The sequence below is a fragment of the Choloepus didactylus genome, chromosome 12 (assembly GCF_015220235.1).
Source record: "Choloepus didactylus isolate mChoDid1 chromosome 12, mChoDid1.pri, whole genome shotgun sequence".
NCBI lineage: Eukaryota > Metazoa > Chordata > Mammalia > Pilosa > Megalonychidae > Choloepus > Choloepus didactylus.
Genome location: NC_051318.1, coordinates 57,937,711 through 57,958,674, shown reverse-complemented (window position 1 = coordinate 57,958,674; position 20,964 = coordinate 57,937,711). Strand labels below are relative to the sequence as shown.

Here is a 20,964-nt window from a genome sequence, read left to right as displayed (position 1 = left end):
TTTTAACCCATGTTATAGATGATACAAGGTGTATCTGCAATGAAAAACAAAAAAGAAATATTGCCATACTAGTCATTCAATAAAATACAAAATGCATATGCTGGAAAAGCAAGCCAAATTAGATAAATGTTCAGATGAAAACTGTGCAATTATGGAGGGAGTTTTGAGAACTGTCAATAGCTTTGGAGGCTGGCTTTTTTTCTAACTTCACTTCAGAATCTATGGTGTTCCTTCCTTGACATCACAGTATACTTTTGTTTTCTTACAACTCATCACAAGGAGAACATTTTGGCCCTCATATAGAATCAAGAGAAAATTTACAACAGTAAAGAGAAAAGAATTAGGGGGAAGGGTATTAAGAATTTGTGCATGTGTAAAGAAAGGAGTTATTACAGACCAATAACTTAACACATTGGTATCTTAGTTGATTCAGAACAACTTAGGTCAAGTGAGGATGGAGGTTAACAAGAGAGGACTAAGCAATGGGAAGCCACTTCCTTGTATAGACATTTTCAGAATTCTGTAATGCCTCAGGGCTACAGGTTTTCCTTTCTATCCCATGTTAATATAATTGATGTATAATTGATGTAAGATGCAGAAAAATTTTAAAAAGTTAACAACTGTTTTTAGTAAGACTATTTTATTTTAAAATTTTTCAACATATAAAAATAATAAACATTATGGTTATTTAACAAACAAAACATAATTCAACTATAAATAAAAATGCTGATAACCCCACATAAACATTTAATACTATAAACATTCTAAGCATACAAGAGTAGTTTTCTATTTCAAGTTTTACCTTTTTCAGTTCAAGTTTTATCACTTTTAAAAATAAACAAAAAAGCTGCTACAGCTTAACCAATTACTTTCGCTCCACTCAAAGAGCAGGGAATTTTTCCCCCCATGCCAACACACATTCATGAAATGGGATTCTTATGGGCACAGGTATTTAGAACTGGAACAATCCAGTCTCCAGGCAAGAAAAGACTCCTTTGGTGTTTTCAGACTCAACAATCCACAGAAATTGTGTTAAAATAAACCATTTATTAAAGGAAATCTTGTGCCAGAAAATATGTTCTGTGTAATATCACACCTAAAACAGGTTCAGGACTCTGTGAATAAAAGTAAACATCTATGAATGCTTTGCTGATACTTAAAAATTGTATCTTAAGAACATTCACTAGGGTGCTGGAATGAAGTCTGGGGACAAAACCAACAATCTATATACATCAATGCAAAAATCTATACATCAATGCAAAACTTATACAGTGTAAATAATATATTTCTTTATAACTCATCAAATGTTTTGTAAATATTTTAAGAATCACTGGGCCTCCTTTGAATGAAACGCAGATGAAAATTTAAAGCAGAGCAGGATTACATTCTATTTTAGGACAAGAAAAAAATTTCCATTTCAAATGTGGGAAAACTGAGCCATGCTGAACTATTTTTTGAATATAGTCAAATTAACACCCTATTATCAAAAGATCTAATGATAAACTGAATAAACTATATTTGGGGGCCTGAAGGCGGGGGATACACTGGGCACAAATAAGCAATGCAGTCATTCTGCATTATTCTATCTTTAAATTATGAGGTGTTTCTAGTGGACTGGGTTCTTTACCTAACCACAGACCACTTTTATAATTATGTTGCTAGATTAGAATAAGTCACAAGCGATCACAGATTAAAGTCTTTTAGTCAAGTCTAGACAACAGGTTCAAAAATGACACTGGAAGGTTTTGTAGCACCAATGACTTGTTACTAAGACACTTGAGGGGCTGCGTCACTTTAAAGTGTTATTCATCTTGTAAACAAGACCAAAAATATTCAGTTGATTTGTATTTTGAGCATATATACTTATAAACTCTATTAAAAAAACAAATATAGCATGACTAGAGCAGTTAATAGTGTAAAATCTAAGTATACTGAAAAATATAAAGATATATAAAAGGTTTCCATAATGCAATCATGCAGAGGTAAACTGCTTTCATTCAATTACACAAAAATGATCCTGTACAGTTATCTACATAGCTCCATGGGAATCCTGTTCAAGGAAATTAATGAATATCCTTATATTTAATTTATCAACATGTGGGAATTTAAGTATGTAATTGACTTACTAGATCTCACAGCAATTTTCAAAAAGCACAATGATCTTAATGAGAATCAAATCATCTTGACTTCTGATTCCTGATGACATGTTCAATTTTGCTTTGCTTTATTTTGTTTTTAATTGCAAAGCAAATAATAATATTAACAAAGACGAAATAAAGTTGAGAATGCTGGTATGTGGTCCACATCCATTCCAACCAAAACTGTTAACAGCATCATCTCTTCAGACAATGTGTTTTTGGGTTATAGAGGCAGAGAATCTTTCCTTGAAAAGAAAAAGTACCAAACTAATCTGGCAAAGCAGTTATGGATGATCCACCACTTTTTCAAAGTTTGGAAATCTGAACCACCCCCCACCTCCCCCCAATAATGAAAAAAAAATGCAAGGCTATTAGGTCATAATTACATTAAAAGATCTTCCAAAATGCATACTTGTCCTTTAAACCAAACCTAACATTATCCAAGAAGTGTCCAATTAGTGTGGATTAACACAGATAATTTACATTATGACTGAAGTGTTTACTATATTCTTTTTTTTCATGAAGACAAATGCAGTGCATTCTCAAGAAAAGAAGTATTTGCAGAACAGTCAACTTTGCATAAAATAGCAAAAAAATGAGCATCACTAGATGGAACTAAAAAAACAAGGATGAGTAGAATCAAGTATAATTTGGACTTGTATAATCAAAGGGTGTTACCAAGCCTAAGTTCCAACTTCTCAAATGCCTCATGAAAATCTATGAAGGAATACTCAGAAATGAATTTTGTGAAAACTTTTTTATGATGCCCATTATAAAAAGGATATTTTGGGTCAATATTTAGGATGAGATTTAATCTAAAGTCCTTATAAATTTCTAAACCATAAGTAATCTGTACATACACTTTTTTCAAAAACCAGGAAAACTATCAAGTCTTTAACAATATTAGACATACAACACTATTTCCCTTTGCTTTTAAGACTGTCTTGATTGCAAGTGAAGGAAAACATGGAAAAACTGTGTAAATCAGACATTTAATAGAGATTTTTCAGTATTTATAAGCCACAGATCATCAGTTATTACTTGTAATGCAAGAAAAGCAATCTCCTTGTTGGTTTTGAAGAACTAAGAATTTTTTTTTTAAGTATTCAGATTGGTGGCCTTGGCAATGACTTCAGTTTGTATATGAAGAAGAAAAAGCAAGCTATTACAGTATGTAAAAAGTATGTTTTCATCTGTTCAAAATTATTATAAGTGGCTATCCTAACCCCAGTAATAAATCCTAAAGCCCAGAAAAATTAAAATGAAACCCATGCTTAACTTTTTAATCATTTTCTTAATTCTAAATTTTTCAAAGTAATGAACACAGCATCATGGTTTTATAGATTCCCTAGACACAATTCTCAATTTGGCTGAGATTGAACCTAACTCATATTAGGAAACCAAGAGGACTTGTTCCTTCCTAAAATGTCTAAAAAACAAACGGTTAATAAGTAAGGTGGGAAAACATTTAAGAATAATGTCAGACAAAGCAAATACTCAGTTACACTCTGGACTTAGATGTACCCTTGAGAATTGCAAAGATAAAATGCTAATTACAGTACATGTAAACATCTATTCAAATTGAAAAAGGGAAAACATATTTATTGGTAAGCTGATATTGTAACAGTCGTCTCCAGACAGAAACATGGTCTTGCTGTTGTAGTCACAAAGCTAAATTCAGGCAATGATGATCTCTCTCTGCTGGAAAAAGAGAAGACTATTAAAAATTTTTGAAAATAGGAAATAAAAATAAAAACTGAATCATACCATAAATTGATCCCCAGCTTTTCTAAACATTAAAAAAAATCTATCTGAGGAAAGAATCAAAACCAAAGTTGCAGACAAATTAAAAAATGGAATCAGCTTTGGGTTAAAATGATTTTAACAAAACCCCTCTGCATCATGCTCCCTCAAACATTAAGCTGCAAAGATGACAGCACTACAACAGGGCTATGATCTAAAATTTTGGTTAGGAAATCGAATAACTGACCAGATAGCTGACTTTCACAGAGGTATGAGTAGGCAAAGAAATTTTAAGAAATCATGAACAAATTCCAAGATATTGTAAATAAAATGAAAGCAAGAACAATTTTAAGTTTCCCAAAGATTTCAAAGTAATTGCAAGGTATCTCTAACTTCCCCGAATTCCATATGATAATCATTCCATTATTTAATCACACTATAGGTCAAAATTCTTTACTGAGGACAAAGGTCAACAACAACAACAAAAGTTAAAATAAAAGAGAGCACAATAAAATGAGACAGTGCCAGCTGTACCGAGGAAGACTAACTCGGATGATGAGAAGATGAGTGGATGGATAAAATAAACGGAGATGCAGGGTGGAAAGGAGTTAGGAAGGAGCAAGTATAAGTTGATATAAAAGAAGTAAAATTTTAAAAATGCTTTCAGTTACACTAAATAATGAGCACAGAATACTGATAAACTGCAAGAAAGTTATTTACCAAATTAGGAACCTTTTCTACCAAACAAGTATGATATTTTCATTAGGAATTATAAAGAACAGCAGTCAAGTTAAAAGTCCACCAAGATTTCTTTCTTTCACATGACTTTTAGGTAGCTATTTGGAAGATTATCTGCTGTCATATTACAGATATATAATAAGCAGAAAGAAAAAACACTATCCTCTTCCCTATAGGCCTGTAAGGGCTGAAAACATACCTTCGAGTAACTAACTAGCCAGTTCAAGAAATTAACAAGAACAAGGTAGTTCCTGAGATATGGGAGAAAGAAAAACTTTGCCTTACAAATACTGTACACTGGTGATTTAATTCTAGATTAAATTTCTATCTTTAATTTATAGGGTTTTAGAAGAACAAGAAAAGACTTGAAAGAGACACCAGCAGAACAACTTAAACAGCATTTCATGCAGGATGTATTTGTTTCAAAAGGCTAAAAGACTTTCATAAGGGAAGAAAAAAAACTTAAAAATATTTATATAAATTCTAAAAGGACTACAACTAATTTTTGAAAATTAGTCTACATGATATGTAAGGGGGAAAATGAAAGAAAATATTGATTGATAAAGTTTATATAATACTCTAAGTGGTCATCAATATTTCAACACACCAAACAAGCAACTGTCTACTTTCTTTTTGTAACCTTTATATAAGCCACTAATTACTGTTCCAAGTAAGATTGGAAATACAGTCCCCACAACAGTTCTAACAACAAGATATTCCCTTCAAATAAGCTCAGTCATACTTTCTACAGGTAATCAGCTAAAACAGTGAAGTCTTGTTCTATAGTAAACTATTGGTTGTTACATTTGATCATATTACAATAAAACAAAAGCTATGGAATACTCTCCCATCCTACAACATGTTTTCATTAAATGCTCTGGGCATCAGTTAAATACTTAATTTTTAAAATGTTACAATTATCCAGTACATTTAAAACAACACTCTTTAAGTTGAGACATAAAATACTGAGTGAAAATGTAAAATGACAACTCAACCATCCCTTGAGGTAATCCTAATCAATCTTTTGATCAGTAAAATATAATTTCCCTCATTTTTTTTTTTCCCCTGCAACTAGCTACCTACATTGTCCTCAATCCTTTTCCCACCTACAACTCATCTTACACAGCTCAGATCTCTATTAAGGCACAGAACTTGTTAGGAAAGCTGTAGAATTAAATACTTGTTCAGGATTTAGGTAGCAGGATATAAAAGGAAAGAGTAAAGTAAACTGAGATGAAAAGGAGGGCTTGAAATCTGTACTGGTAGAACTATCTGCATTATCGGCAAATACTTTTATTTTTAGACTTTGAGTTTAGAAGCAAAAGGAAAAGTTATCATTAGGGAGAGTAAATGCTAGTGAATAAAGAAGTTAACCTGTATTTTACAGGTTGAATAGAATTTGTGCCAGTGAATGCAAGCATTTGGGAACACCATATACAAAACTGTACCAAGAGACATTATATGAATTATAACCAAATCTAAGTTGTTACCACTGACAAGATGATAGAAATAACAATAGCAACAACAGATAGGGAGAAAGTTCAGATATATTAAATTATTTTAGATCAAACACTAATACCACCAGGGGAACCAGAGAGTGAAAGGGACCTCAAAGATCATCTAGTCCAACCCCTTTCATTTTACAGACAAGGAAACAGCCCTGGAAATGTTAAAAGAGTCATCCAAGGCCACAGAGTTAGCTGCAGAGCTGGGACCAAAAGCTAAATCTCTTAACCATTGTCTAGTACTTTACACTAGGTCATCTTTGGAGATATAAAACCAGTGAGATGGACTAGATTGACAGCTTTAAGCATTTCTAATCTCACCCCTGAAACTGACCATAATACTTAGTACTCCAAAACATTAATGCCTTCTTAATTGTTCTGGAAATTCCACTAAGACTACATGTATTTACCTCCAGCAGTACTTGTGACCCCACTGGTGAGAAAGTTAACTGTATCAATTGTTTAGCAAAATGGTCCAATAACTGAGAAGACCTTCAAGGAGATTTTTGAAAAATTGATAAGAATTAACAAGGGAGGTAATTGTCACTCCTTTATTGGAGATTTAAGTATGCATTCATTCATTAATTCATCCAACAAACATGAGTGCCCCCTATGATCCAGGCTTTGTGATAAGCACTAGAGATAAAAAAAGATGAATAAGACATGGTCCCCCTTCCTTTAGGAGCTTGCAATCTAGTGGGGAAGACAAACATATAAACCAGATAAATTATATTACAACATAAGTACTGTAACAGAGATATGAACAAAATGCCATATTAAAAGGGAGGGTAAAGGTATGAACTGGCTAATGACCAAAAAAATCTACTGATTTTGTACAGTAGTATCTTTGAGGTAAGAGCTATCACATTTACTGTAAACACAATCTCATGCTCAGTGAATAATCAGGAGATAGCGAGACAAAGTAAAGGAAAAAAAAAAAAGTTGGGACTGAAAGCAAAATGTCTGCATTTGAATCCAGTCCTTCCACTTACTAACTGTGACTTTGGGCAAGTCACTCTATTAGCCTAAGTTTCCTTATCTGTAAAATGGGAATTAAAAAATACTTTAAAGGGATATCTTAAAGTTTAACATAAAGGTACAAGTAGAGTACTAAGTCTTTATAAACACACCCATTGATTTTAAAAATCCAATAGCAATGAAATACTAATATTTATAATTAAAATTATATTAATGTTAATAAAAAGACAATTGTGAACCTAATGAATATTACTAATATTTAATCCTCATACTCTGGGACCAAACTGAAACATGCTTGTCTTCTGATTCAAATCAACATGGCTTAAAACATTGTAAGTCTAGGTTATTACAGAATTCTAGACTAGGGAAATTGATTAGCTACGTACAGATATTAATAAACAGAGTAGGTTATTTCCATTACATTAAAAGGGAATTTTACAATAATTTTTAAAACAGGCTAAAGGTACTCATCAAATTATAAAGCCAAAAATCAGCAAGGAGATTTAACTGGCTTTTGAAAGATTTACTTTCTTTGTAATACCTGTTTGGTGTAAAGAGAAGAAACGTGAGCCTCTGCCAATTTGGCACCTTTCACGACTACTAAAAAGAAAAGAAAACACACTTACCTAATGAATCAGAATAGCACATAGTCAACATTCAAGAGACTATATAAAAATATATCACAGATCTAAGTACAGAAAAGAAGTTTTGGGGGAATGTCACTATTTTCACATTTGAAGTCTGAGTTTGAAATTTTAAATATAAATATGTACACCAATTGCAAGCTACAACATTGCTATGAAACAGTATTACCATCAAGAACATATACACAACCTTAACCCAAGTGTGGATAAAAGAAGGAAAAGAATGGCATCCATAAGTTACTCCATTAGGAGGAAAACTATGGCGGTGGTGGAATTAGTTTGTGATTGTGAAGTCATGGGAAGAAAGTGATTTGAAAAATGGGACTTTTTAAATAATGGCTATAATCTCAGGAGGGGCAGAAATACTTGTAATCATAATGATGAATTTTAAAAGATAAATATGTATCCTCCCACCCCCTCATTCTACAAAGATCTCATTTATTTCCTGGAAACTTGTCAACTTTCAATGTTAACATTCACTTGCCAGAGAAATTCATCTAAAAATCACAATATTTGTGCAAATGTCAAAGATTTTTATACAAGTATAGGAAATGCACACTTAAAATATCAGACTGGAACACTTACCAAACAGTGTTTTCCTAAAGTAGTATCTATAGTACATTTCTTTATTCATATATCTTCAAATGGTCAAGTTTTCTTTCATACATCCAAAATGTAATGTGATGTTTTCTTATTCATCAAATGTTAGCTCTACTTGAAGTCTGGTTCCAAACTAATCAGCCTGCTTTTAAATTTTAAGACATTTGTTGAAAATTTATAGGATCAAACCAAACTGAAGTAGTATAAATTTGAAACATTGGATTGTACATTATTGTAAAGGTACCAGTAACCATTATTATTATGGATAAGTTAGTGATTATAGCTCCTTTTGTGATAATTGAGGGGAAGGGTAGATCACCATCTGGAATGGTCTATTTATTTTAATTTTTTTTCTTTTTTTTTTCTTTTTTTTAAATCAAGGAACATTGTCTTGGCCTTTTTTTTTTTTTTTTTCTTTTTCTTTTTCTTTTTCTTTTTGGTCATTGCTTTTTCTTTTCCCTCTTCTTTTCTTTTCAAAAGACCATTCCACTTTATTTTTAACATCTGAACGCGTAAGGACTCATATGCAAAGCAGTCATACACCATTATCATTAAAACCCATGTGGTAAAATACATACACAAGTCCAACAAAAGGCTAATACATAGTAAAGCCTAAGCATACTACTATGTAATATTATGAATACATAACTTGAAGACTTTAGTTACTATGTTATCTATTCACTTTTGAAAACATTCATTAAGTTTTTAAATGCAAATTCATTCCTTATTTGGAATAAAACAAAAATCCTCTAAATTTAACAAGTATTGGTCATAAGTTTTCAGACCTATTCATTAAATTACAAAGAACCCAAGGAATTCTGTATTTTTCAGTAGAAGTATGTAATAAAAACATTGCATATGTTTCTAGTGTGATGCCTTTAGCAATTGTTTACTGAAATAAAATGCAAACATCCATCTTTCAAAATACAGGATCAGAAGGTAGTTTTCTTCTCTTTTGTCTATTTGTGAAATCCATCTTCATCACATTTTACCAAAAATTGTTTTTACAAATATGTAAAAGTACATTAGATAATACTAATGAAACACAGGTAGAGTTCTAGCATATGCAGATCAATGATCAGTCAAATCATCTTCTCCAAGAACGAGATTCATTGTCCTCTTCTTCTTCATCATCATCTTGAAGTAATGAGTCATCCACCAAAGACTCTTCCTGAAACTTTAGGTTAAAATGTATTTAGGAATTTACCCAAAAGAAAAGAAAAGAAAAGAAAAAAGGTGATACTTTTAAATACTGATCTCTCTCAACAGAGTCGAACACAAAGGTATTTTTATAGCTACAACATTCAAGAAACAAAGAAAAGCAACCTTTATGCAGTCAATGGTTTCCCTAGTGTATCTATCCTATTGCTTGCATGAAACAGTCCCTAAGTACCAAAGAAAGCCTTTGTACATGCCCTTTTCCTGCCTCTCTTCACCAAATTATGCCAGCTTCTATTCTTCAAAATATTGCTCAATACTTTTTTTTAAAGAAAATATCATTAACTCCTCTCTGACTTGCCTCATCTAACTAAATCAACCTCTAATCTGCATAAAATTCCACCACGATTTTTCTTCTACTGAATGTAATAAACATTTTCTATAGCATTCCTTTCTTTTCCCCATTGCCTTCATAAAAACTTCTCAAAGACTGCTTTTTCAAACTTTTCAAAATACCTAATACCAGGAGCTCTCCTGCTTTTCTCCCCATTCATTTCAAACTCATGGAAGGACAAAGGTATAATCTAAAATATAAAATGACAAATCATGTATATGAGTTTCAAAATATACATTTTATTCTTGCATTTGACTATGGATATGCATAAGAGCCTTTAAATGCCCTTCAAACGAAATGTGCCATTTATGAATATTTAACAGATAAAATATGGAATCATTTAATTTCCCACCTTACCTTGATTTCTTAACTTCCTTAATGTTTTTTCTACAATTTATTTCATGATTAAACAAAATAGAGTTGCTTATTTCTAAGTCTGTGGTCTCAAAGGGCTCCCCTACTTCATTGTTCTAGATACCCACACTTCTCAGCCATAAGACTAATTGCTGTTACTCAAGAAAAACGCACTGTTCCACACCTTTCCTGAAGTTTATTCCCCTACCTAAAATGCCTTTCTCAACTTTATTCTTGGTTATGTAAAGCTTTCTTTTCACTTAGGGCCTGGCTCCACTGTCACATCTCCTTCAAGATTCTTCTGGACAAAAACAATCACACCTTCCTCTGGGTTCCCACAGCATGTTGTTCAAATCTGTATTCAGCATATCAGTCTGCCTTTTATTATAATTAGTTTGTGTTTGCCACCAACCCCTTTCCAAATTATAAGCTCCTTGATGATAGGGACCGTGTCTTATTCATTTTTGTGCCTATCACAGTATCTACAATATAGCAGGCATTCATTCTAGTGAACTGAAAAGATACAAATTAAAATAATGGAAAGCTGAAATGTTAACGCAATTGAGTAGAATAGACAGCCTAAAACTCAAAATGTTACAAGACTTCCTGTGAACAAAAATCTAATTAATGATTATCTTCTAAGAGTAAATGAAAAATGAGTATATATATGATTTTCATATATTCTCTTTGGATTAGCAATCTACAGTTCTTCTCATTAATCCAGAAAATTTAAAGTTGATTGCATTTCTTATATCCCCTGCCTGGAATATGGCACAGGAATGAAAGTTTTAATGTTAAAATCATAGCCATAAAAATCACATTTTACACAAAAACCATGAACACCTAAGAGCAAAAACAAGTGGGTGAAGAAAACATACTTCCTCTTCATCAGGTTCAACTTCTTCTGTTTCAACTGCTGAAATATTAGTTACTGGTTTATTCCACGCCAGTTTTAGATCTTGCCCTTTGAAACGAGCTCCATGAACTGCAGCCTGAAACAATTAAGAACATTGGAATATGGAACATTAATAATTTATGAAGAAAGTTGAATTTCATAAATTTATTTAAATAAAAACAGCTAAACACAAGTGAAGACAGTTGTCTTATTCACTGCTTGTGGTTGTTTACTTCTCAATTTATTATTCATTATAATTTACAATTTAATTTTCTATGGTTATTTACTTCTAAAAACAGCCTAGTGATTGGGCATTCATTTAAAAAGAAAACAAGAGCAATTTCTCATAAGACTGAGTAGAGCTTGTTCACTACTGGCCAATATCTGACTCAAAAAAACAATGTCTACGTGTTTACAATTACAATGAAAACTGTTATTCAAGACACTTCAAGGTCCTGGCTGTAGCTTCTGAGTCAAAGTCTAAATCAGAATCAACAGCTAAACATATTTTATTGCATTTTCTTTGTTAATTCTCAAGTAGTATATTTGGTAAATATTAACCGGAAACCCTTCACAAACAATTTTTTATTTATTAATTTTTAATTATAAACACTATACCCACAAACCAAAAACTCCCCATTCTCCCATCCCCTGGTAACCTCTAATCTATTTTCTGTTTCTGTGACTCTGCTATTTCAGATATTTTATGTAAGTGCCTTGCTTCTTTCACTCAGCATAATATTATCAAGGTTCATCCATGCTGCAAGCATGTCTCATAACTTCATTTCTTCTTAAGCCAAATAATATATCATTGTGTGTTAAGTACCACATTTTGTTTAACTCTTTGTTTGTTGATGGTTGTTTCCATCTTTTAGCTATTGTGAACAATGCTGTTATGAATACTGGTGCACAAGTATCTGTTTGAGACCCAGTTTTCACTTTCTTTGGGTATATACCTAGGAGGAGAATTGCTGGGTTACATGGTAAGTTTATATTTAACTTTATGAGGAACTGCCATGTTGCTTTCCACAGCGGTAGCATCATTTTATATTCAGACCAACAATGCATTAGAGTGCCAATTTCTCCACATCTTCTCCAACATCTGTTATTTTCTGATATTTTCTTTTTTAAATAAGAGCCATCCTTGTGGCTGTGACATGGTATCTCATTGTGGTTTTGATATGCATTTCCCTAGTGGATAATGAGATTGAATATCTTTTTACATGCTTATCAGCTGACAAATGAGAATAATTTTGCATGTGTAAAGCATCAAATATTTTCAAATTATATCAACTGATCCCAATTACTATAAACTTCTTGATGTATCAATATTAGCAAATATAAATATCTCAGTGATGAAAAAATATGGTAAACTTTCCTATTGCAAAACACAGTATTTCCTACATAGCTTATATAATTGAAAACGATAAAAGTTGAAGCTTAGGATATAATCAAGTCTAAGTGCTTGCTACATTAAGTGGTTGGTTTTGAAATAGTGCATTTAAATTAAGGTAACATGAACTAATATAAATCAATGTTAGCAACATGCTGAAATAACTCAGTCACAGAAGATTTATAGTAGTACAATCTCAAAGTATAGCATAATGTGAAATGTAGAAACAATTACTAGTTCACTGACATCTGATTATGAGTTGTGTGATAGTGAAATCCCTAGGTATAAATTTCAAATCTGTACATATAAATTTATGACAAATTTAAGACTTCATGCCTATTAAAATGCAGCTCAGCAGTTTTTAGTCCATGGCTTCATCACAATGCCATACACAGCTAGAAGTTTTTAAAGAACTCATATATGATATTTAAGTTCAGAAACTTATAATTTTTTGAAATTATACCGATTACTTAAAATATATATTATTGTAAGGAATTCCAATTGTTTCATGAAAAATGCCCACTCATAATGCTCGCTTTTTCGTTCAGCTAAAAAAGGCAAAAAAAAATGTTACTGACACTTCCTATAACAAGTTTCTGAAAAAAATTTCTGATGACCTAACTTCATAAATCTCTACATTCAGCACACAATTTTTCATATTTATAAGGTGAGTCTATGACTCTCTAGAGTTTCAATTTTAAAATTATTCACAGGATGATTTTTCAACCTAGGTACATTTAACTTCTTATTGACTTTGCTCTATCAGAAACTTTTGCCTATTAAACTGTGTAAACTTTGCAATAACTGAGTTTTTGCTTTTTGAAGATACAGATTTATTCAAGAAAACTATACATTTCTAAGATGATGTTATAAGAAACATTATATCCCAAAATTATTTTCAATAAAAATTCTGTTTTTCATAATTAGTAAACACAAGAGTTCAATAAGCCAGTATTTCAGGTAATTCGCAACATAAAATCTTCCAAGTTTAAAAATTTCAGCTACAACTAAGTAATTACACCAAGAGCCACAGATTGACACTTAGGATGGATTGTATGGTGTGTGAATAAAATTGTTAAGAAAAAAAATTTGACCTACGACCCATCATTTTAATTTTTAAAACTCCAGAAATTCCAGGTCACACAAAATAAAAGATCATAATCCAAGAGCATCCCACCCCTAAGAGATAACCACTATTCTATGAAGAGTTTGGAATAAAGTCCTACAAACAGTTTTCTATGCATACACTAAAATAATTTTCTATGCACATGTGTATAAACATATATGACATATTTATGGAAACATACTTTACTGATTTTATAACTTGCCAAATTTTGCTTAGCTATTTCGCCACATCCATGCCAACAGCTGTCACATTTACTGAATGGCTACATATACACTATACATTTAACATAGTTAAACCAATGTTTTATTCATGAACATGAACAACCTCATGTATTTATACATCTTGCATAACTTCTACAGGAATAAAATGTTTCTTGACTTTTATTAAGATCTGGCCGGTACAGATAGATTATTTGGTGTGTGAATATTTCTCAAAATTGCATTAAAAAAAAAAAAAGATCCAGCCTGCTTGAATTTTTCTAATTGGCCTTTTGTCATATTTACGGCAAACTACTTTTTCCCCAATTGGATTTTTACTCTGTTTCTGATGCACTGGAGGGGAAGAGATTGTTGTTCTTCTTCTGTTTTTGTTTTTGCCATGAAGAAATTTTAAATTTTCACATAGTCAAATTTATCATTTTCTTTTATGGCTTCTGGATATTGTGCCATGCCTAGAAAAGCCTTATCCACTCTAAAATTATTTTCAAAAATTCCCTAGCTTTTTAACTATGTTTTATATATTAAGAAAGAAAAAATTAAAACTTTGATCCAACTTGAATTCATTTTGATATATAAAAAAAAAATGTACATAGTCAGTCAGTTGTTCCAACACCAACTACTGAATAATTTGTTCTATTCCCTGATCTAAAACATTTCCTTTGCGATCCACTAAAATCCTTATATAAGCTTAAATCTATTTCTAACTCTGTTTTACTCTATTATCTATCTATTCCATGGAATTATTATATTATTTTTATTATTTATTTCATAGTGAATTCAAAATCATTTCTTATCCTTTACAGAAAACTCTTGATTATTCTGATATTATTTTGTCCTTGTGATTTTTGGAATCTTTTGGCCAAGTCCAGTATCATACTGTCTTAATTACTGTCACATAAAAATACTACAAACTAGATCAGTGGTTTTCATAGCAATGGTTCTAGAGTTCTAGAGTTCTTCAAGCATTCTGTTAAGAGGTACTTTTAAAATGGAAATTCTTAACTATTTACAAAACTCTAGTAAAGAATATCATGTTTAAATGTGCTCTATAGGATGCTCACCTGAACAAGGTGGTAGTGGGTCATGAAGGTGGGAGTTGGGGCTAAATGTAAAAATAGACAAAATGTAAAAAGGAGAGTAGGGGAAATAATCTCAGATGACAAAATTAAATTTGCTCATCTCAATACAAATACAGTTGAAAATCTATATGAAAAGACAATTTTTGAAAAAAACTGACAAAGTACTAAACTGAAAACAAAACTAAGCAAACCAAGTTTACAGAAAAGACAGTTTTTAAAAAGATACATGGTTTAAAAAAATCATTAGATTATGACAGTTTCAGTTATTACACTTTTAAGAAACACAAATGCTACAAATCCAATGCTACTTAAATTTTCTCAGGGAAAAAAGAAAAAAGAAAAAGATAAAAACTTCCCATTATTTTTTTATAAAGCCAGTGTGATACTGATACTTGATGAAAACAGTGTACCCCCAAAATCTACAAAACAATCATACTTGTGAAAATCCATTTAAAGGATAACCAATTAAAAAAATTTTTTTCAACAGACTTCAGTGATTTATCAAAGGAAAATAAAATTAAATTGTATTTATTCCAGAAGGGAACAGAGTTCAATATTAGGAAATAACAGAAATAGAATAAGGAAAAAAATTCACCTTTCTTTAAATACTCAATATGATAAAGTCTATTTCTCATTTTAAAAATTGAACGTCTCCATAGCTTTTATTAAAACAGGAATAGGTTTATATTCCTGGCAGATTACACAAACACACACAAACACACACATATACATACACACATATACATACATATATATGTGCGTGTGCACATTTATAAACTTCAGAATAAGCTTATCTAGTTCTAGAAATATATAATAATTCATTGGGGAATTGTACTCTTAATAATACTAAATCTTTCTCTAAAACTTCTTCATCTTTCATGTTCTTCAATCTTTCAAAATAATTTATAAGAAAATCAAGGAAATGCAAATGCTGGTGGGGTAACTGATAATATTTTGCAAATATTAATCGTTTTGAGGAAATTAAATATGCTTGTTTACCTCCTGACTTCTCAGAGACATTTAAGATTGTGATTCTAAATGGAGCACATGGAATGCAGCTTTTCACAAATTTATCTAACAAGAAAATCAGATATAACAGTTATGACTGTATTGTTGTAGCAGTATAGCTCTTGCAGATCAGCATTCTGCAAAAACAGAGTGGGGAAAACTGCCTGGAGTTATAGATAATTACAAGAGAATTGAACCTGCAGTCCTAGCGTACCTTAAATTTTAGTAACAATAATGATAGAACTAATTTATAAAAGGCTAAAAGCAAGTTTATTAATGTCAGTAATAACCACAGTATACAGTATTTAGGCAGGAGTTACATTAAATTACCACAGTAATTAAAAAAATGTAAAATCAAATTTTTAGGACTCACAAGGAAAGACTTCCATTCCTTTAACTCTTGAGTTCAAGCCTTGTGGCCATTTTCTCACAAGCTTCAGACCTGGGATTTACTCATTTTGATAGCACAGTGTGCATGAAATAGCAATACTTAATAACTACTAAATGAAGTAGTAAAAACAAACCAAAAAACTCAAATCAAACATGATTTGATTACTCTTGAATCTATTTTGCTATAAACTGACTATTAACTCAGTCAGCCCCATCAACTTTTGACTGATGATGCTGCACTACCCTCTAGGAACCCAATTCAATGCTTCTAACTTCAAGTCTAAAGAGTAAGAGTCTTAAAACCTTCTATTCTATCTTGTTTCCATTCAGTTTCATTGATTAAACAATAACTCCTCTAAAAAAAAAAGCACAACAACGATAATGACAGCTAACATTTAAGACTGTTCCAGGCACTGTTGTAAGTAACTTAGAGGTTTTGAATGAGTAAATCTTAACAACTGCTAGGAGTTGGGGAAAAGGTGTCAAAAATGGGTCAGTCTTGACTCCCAGTGGTGTGAATCCCTCTGACAACACAGGAAATGACTCCTGGAGATAAGCCTGGACCCAGCACTGTGGGACTGAGAGGATCTTCTTGACCAAAAAGGGGAAGAGAGACGAAGCAAAGTAGGGTTCCAGTGGCTGAGAGATTTCAAATGAAGTTGAGAGTCACTCTGGAGGTTATTCTTATTGCTATATAGATATCACCTTTTAGTCTTTAGAGGGCTGGCTAGAGGAAATACCTGAAGCTGTCTAACTGCAGTGACCTTGATTCTTGAAGATGACTGTATTACTATACAGATTGCATAGTGTGACTCTGTGACTGAAAACCTTATGCCTCGCACTCCTTTTATCTAGTATATGGACAGATGAATTGAAAAATGGGTACAAAAATTAGATGAAGAATAGGGTGGGATAGAGGGGATGGAAAGATTTAGGGATTCTTTTTTGCTTTTATTTTTAATTTGGAGTAAGGAAAAGGTTCAAAACTTGATTCTGGTGATGAACACACAACTGTATGATGGTGCTGTGACTAACTGTATGCTGTGGATGACTGCAGGGTGTGTGAATATGTCTCAATTATACTGTATTAAAAAAAAGTAAATGAACAATGGGGGGAGGAGGGAAATGGGATGTTTTGGGTATTCGTTTTATTTTAACTTTCATTTTATTTTTGGAAGTAATGAAAAAGTTCAAAGTTTGTGGTGATGAAAGCACAACTATATGATGATATTGTGAATAACTGATTGCACACTTTGTATGAGTATGTTATGTGATTATATCTCAATAAAATTGCATTAAAAAAGAAAAAAAGGGTCAGTAAAATAAGATTAATTCTCCTTCCTTTGATCTAACAAAATATACTTAGTGTGGACTGTAGCATTTCATCTTTGGGACTGATTATTCTAAAATAGGAATTTAACTATCACTATTCTGATACTGGATCCTAGGCTCCCCGCAAAGGTACAGAAACAATTAAGAGTAGGAAAAATAACACTATGATCAGTCATAGGAAGAGGCTACTTCCTTCTGTCCTGTTTGGGTACTTACTCAAATTTAGTACACTGGGGTAGTGACAGACAAAATAGGAAAACAGAAAATAAAGTAGTAGGTACAATCTTCAAATTAACCACAGTCAAACCATAACCATCATAACCTAAATCTAAAAGTGTTTTGCTTATTATTTTTTATTCCTTATAATATTTAAATTTCTTTTCTGAGGAAAATTTCTTACTATTCATCCATATTTTAATGTCTCAATTACCTAATTCCTATATTTTTGCCTTGAAATACTATGCATCTAAGATTACAGCAAATAAAGAGAAATTCATTCACTCATCCAGAAAATGGTGAAGAAAATAAGAAAAATGTAATATGAAGATATAAATATTGGCATAGGTTGACAATTTCTTTTTTTTTTAGGAAGGGCCATCTTTTATCCTGAGTTTACATTTCTGGGGTTAAAAATTTCTTATAATGAAGGTGATGGCATATGGCAATCTTTTTTTCTTTTTTTTAGTAATCTTCCTTGGCAAAATAAAAAAAATTGGCACCTTTATTTATGTCAAACACACTTATTTTTTTATTCCTAAACCTTACTGAGCCCTGAAATCTGTAAGTTCACAACCACTGATCTAGTTTTATCTCACTGGTATAAAATAAACTTCAAATTAATTTCCTATTTTTTTCTAAAAATAGAACATTACAAATTTTTAAGATGCTTTTTGGCTTAACAAAATGTTTATCCATTTAACAACTTCTGTAACTTAATTCCAAATGTTTACCATAGCAGTGGTAGTTATTTCTTTCAGCCTATTAAGTAAATCCAATCAAAATGGTATTTATATTAAAGAGATAACTCTTAATAGACCTAGGGTCATTAGTTATTTCGTCACTTATTTAACTTTCATTTAATTTAGTGTTAAATTCTTTCTTATACACTAATCTCTCATCTTTTTAATGATTGCTATTCATTTTGGAAAATACATACATTGTATAAAAATGCATAAAAGTATACATCTAATTTGGAAAAAGCCAGACCTAAGAAAGAAGGTATATGTTAATACGTCTTACCAAGAGCAAAACTTTCAAAAATTATTTAAGAGACAAGAATTTTTTTCAGTCACAAAAGTAAGCAAGGAGAAGCAGTACACATTTTTTTAAGTTCGTACAAAGTCCACAAACCTGGTAATGTCTTAACCTGTCGAACAATAACAACTACCATTTTTTCGTAATATTACTACTTCCTAGAAAATAAATAAGATAGAAAGAGATGGAACTCAAGCTCCTTACCTAACAATACACTGGAAATTAGGCCATCATTTAAAGGAAGCCTATTCTAAACTTGTACTTAACAATACCTTTGAGAGAAAACTTGATCACAGGTCTATTTTTAATATAACATATACATACAGCCCTTGGGAAGACTGTTACTGCAAAGGAAAAATCACTGCCCTCCCCCCTACACGGGATCTGACACCAAGGGTGTAAATACCCCTGGCAATGTGGAATATGACTTCCAGGGAGGAATCTGGACCCATCATCGTGGGATGGAGAACATCTTCTTGACCAAAAGGGCAACGTGAAATGAAATGAAGTAAGTTTCAGTGGCTGAGAGATTTCAAAAGGAGTTGAGAGGTCACTCTGGTGGGCACTCTTACACACAATATAGATAATCCTTTTTAGGTTCTAATGAATTGGAACAGCTAGCAGTAAATACCTGAAACTATCAAACTACAACCCAGAACCCTTGAATCTTGAAGACGATTGTATAAAAATGTAGCTTATGAGGAGTGACAATGTGATCGGGAAAGCCATGTGTATCACACTCCCCTCTGTCCAGTGTATGGACGGATGAGTAGAAAAATAGAAGCAAAAAAAAAAAAAAAAAGCACCCACTGTTCTTTTTTACTTTAATTGTTCTTTTTCATTTTAATTTTTATTCTTATTTTGTGTGTGTGGTAATGAAAATGTTCAAAAATTAATTTGGGTGATGGACACACAGCTATATGGGGGTACTATGAACAACTGATTGTATGCTTTGTATGACTGCATAGTATGTGAATATATCTCAATAAAACTGATTAAAAAATATATATATATACATACAAGTTCATAGGAAAGTTTTAACTCTCCCCAACTAGAAATTATTTTAGTTTTTGCAAATATCTATAAATGAAACTTGCTAAAGACTAGTTTGAAAAAGACAAAATCCCTAAGATCAGGAATTCCTACTCTGTAAAATAATCCACCCTCCCCACTCCAGGGCTCCATGTGAACACTTTGCTGAGACTTATCAGACCCAGTCTTAACATTGGTTAAAACGCCCAGAGAGCAACTAATACTAGATAAGCCTCTAGCAGTGTATCACAGTGTTGGCAAGTAATGTTTACTATAAAAAGGATAAATCAATTTAGACGTTTTCCAAAGCTTATTTACACCACAATCAATTTAAAACTTCTGAAAAGCATCCCACTCTTACATTCATATCAGGTTAATTGTTTAGAATTCTTAAGGTATTTTTACAAGAACAAAACAGTTGTATCCTCTTCTCCACAACTCCTGAATGAAAAATACACAGGGCTAAAAAGGCTCCTATGTATCCTCCACAGTGCACTCCTATTTTCCTTTTTCAATCTTTTAAATCTGAAATGAAAAACCTGGCTGCATATACTTCTGGTCAGTCTTTGGGAAGATAATTTAAGACCCACTGTTTAAAAAACAATGCAAAAGAGTACTTCTAAAAGCTAGAGCTATATATCATGTTTTGGGCAAAAAGGAGTAGGAGCCTAGTTGGTGATACACCGAGCTAGGGACACTTAAGAGTTCAGCCTGCTGACACTGGGAAGTAGTAAGTATGGGATGGCTAAAAAGGACAAAAACACCAGGATTATACTCGCAGTTTCTAATTTACCCTTTGCTACTCATTCTGCCAAAGCTGATCTCACTCTGGACCCAGCAGGAGAAAGTATAATGGAGAATGAGGTGGTTTTACCTCCTATGAAAGAGAAAGGAAGGAGAACTCCTGGTGTCTGAAGACAATAAAACTTGAGATATTCACTTTGGTGACTACTTAAATAGTCTAACTGTATCATGTTATATACAG

The 20,964-nt window shown here is 32.0% G+C and overlaps 1 protein-coding gene across 23 annotated transcripts in view; it reads right to left on the bottom strand.

Moving 5' to 3' along the window:
• Positions 1-663: 663 nt before the first annotated feature.
• RBM26 (RNA binding motif protein 26) overlaps positions 664-20,964 on the bottom strand; it is a 92,158-nt gene continuing 71,857 nt past the window's right edge. For 16 of the 23 annotated variants that reach the window (XM_037799726.1, XM_037799739.1, XM_037799733.1 and 13 more), the window contains 3 exons: positions 11,131-11,244; positions 7,644-9,523; positions 3,720-3,839 (listed from right to left, as the gene is read on the bottom strand). In XM_037799726.1, coding sequence (XP_037655654.1) covers positions 9,434-9,523; positions 11,131-11,244 — 204 coding nt within the window. In that variant the 3' untranslated portion in view covers positions 3,720-3,839; positions 7,644-9,433. Of the gene's footprint in view, positions 3,840-7,643; positions 9,524-11,130; positions 11,245-14,945; positions 14,987-20,964 lie in introns of those variants that run through there. The other 7 variants (XM_037799731.1, XM_037799732.1, XM_037799727.1 and 4 more) reach the window with 7 other exon arrangements.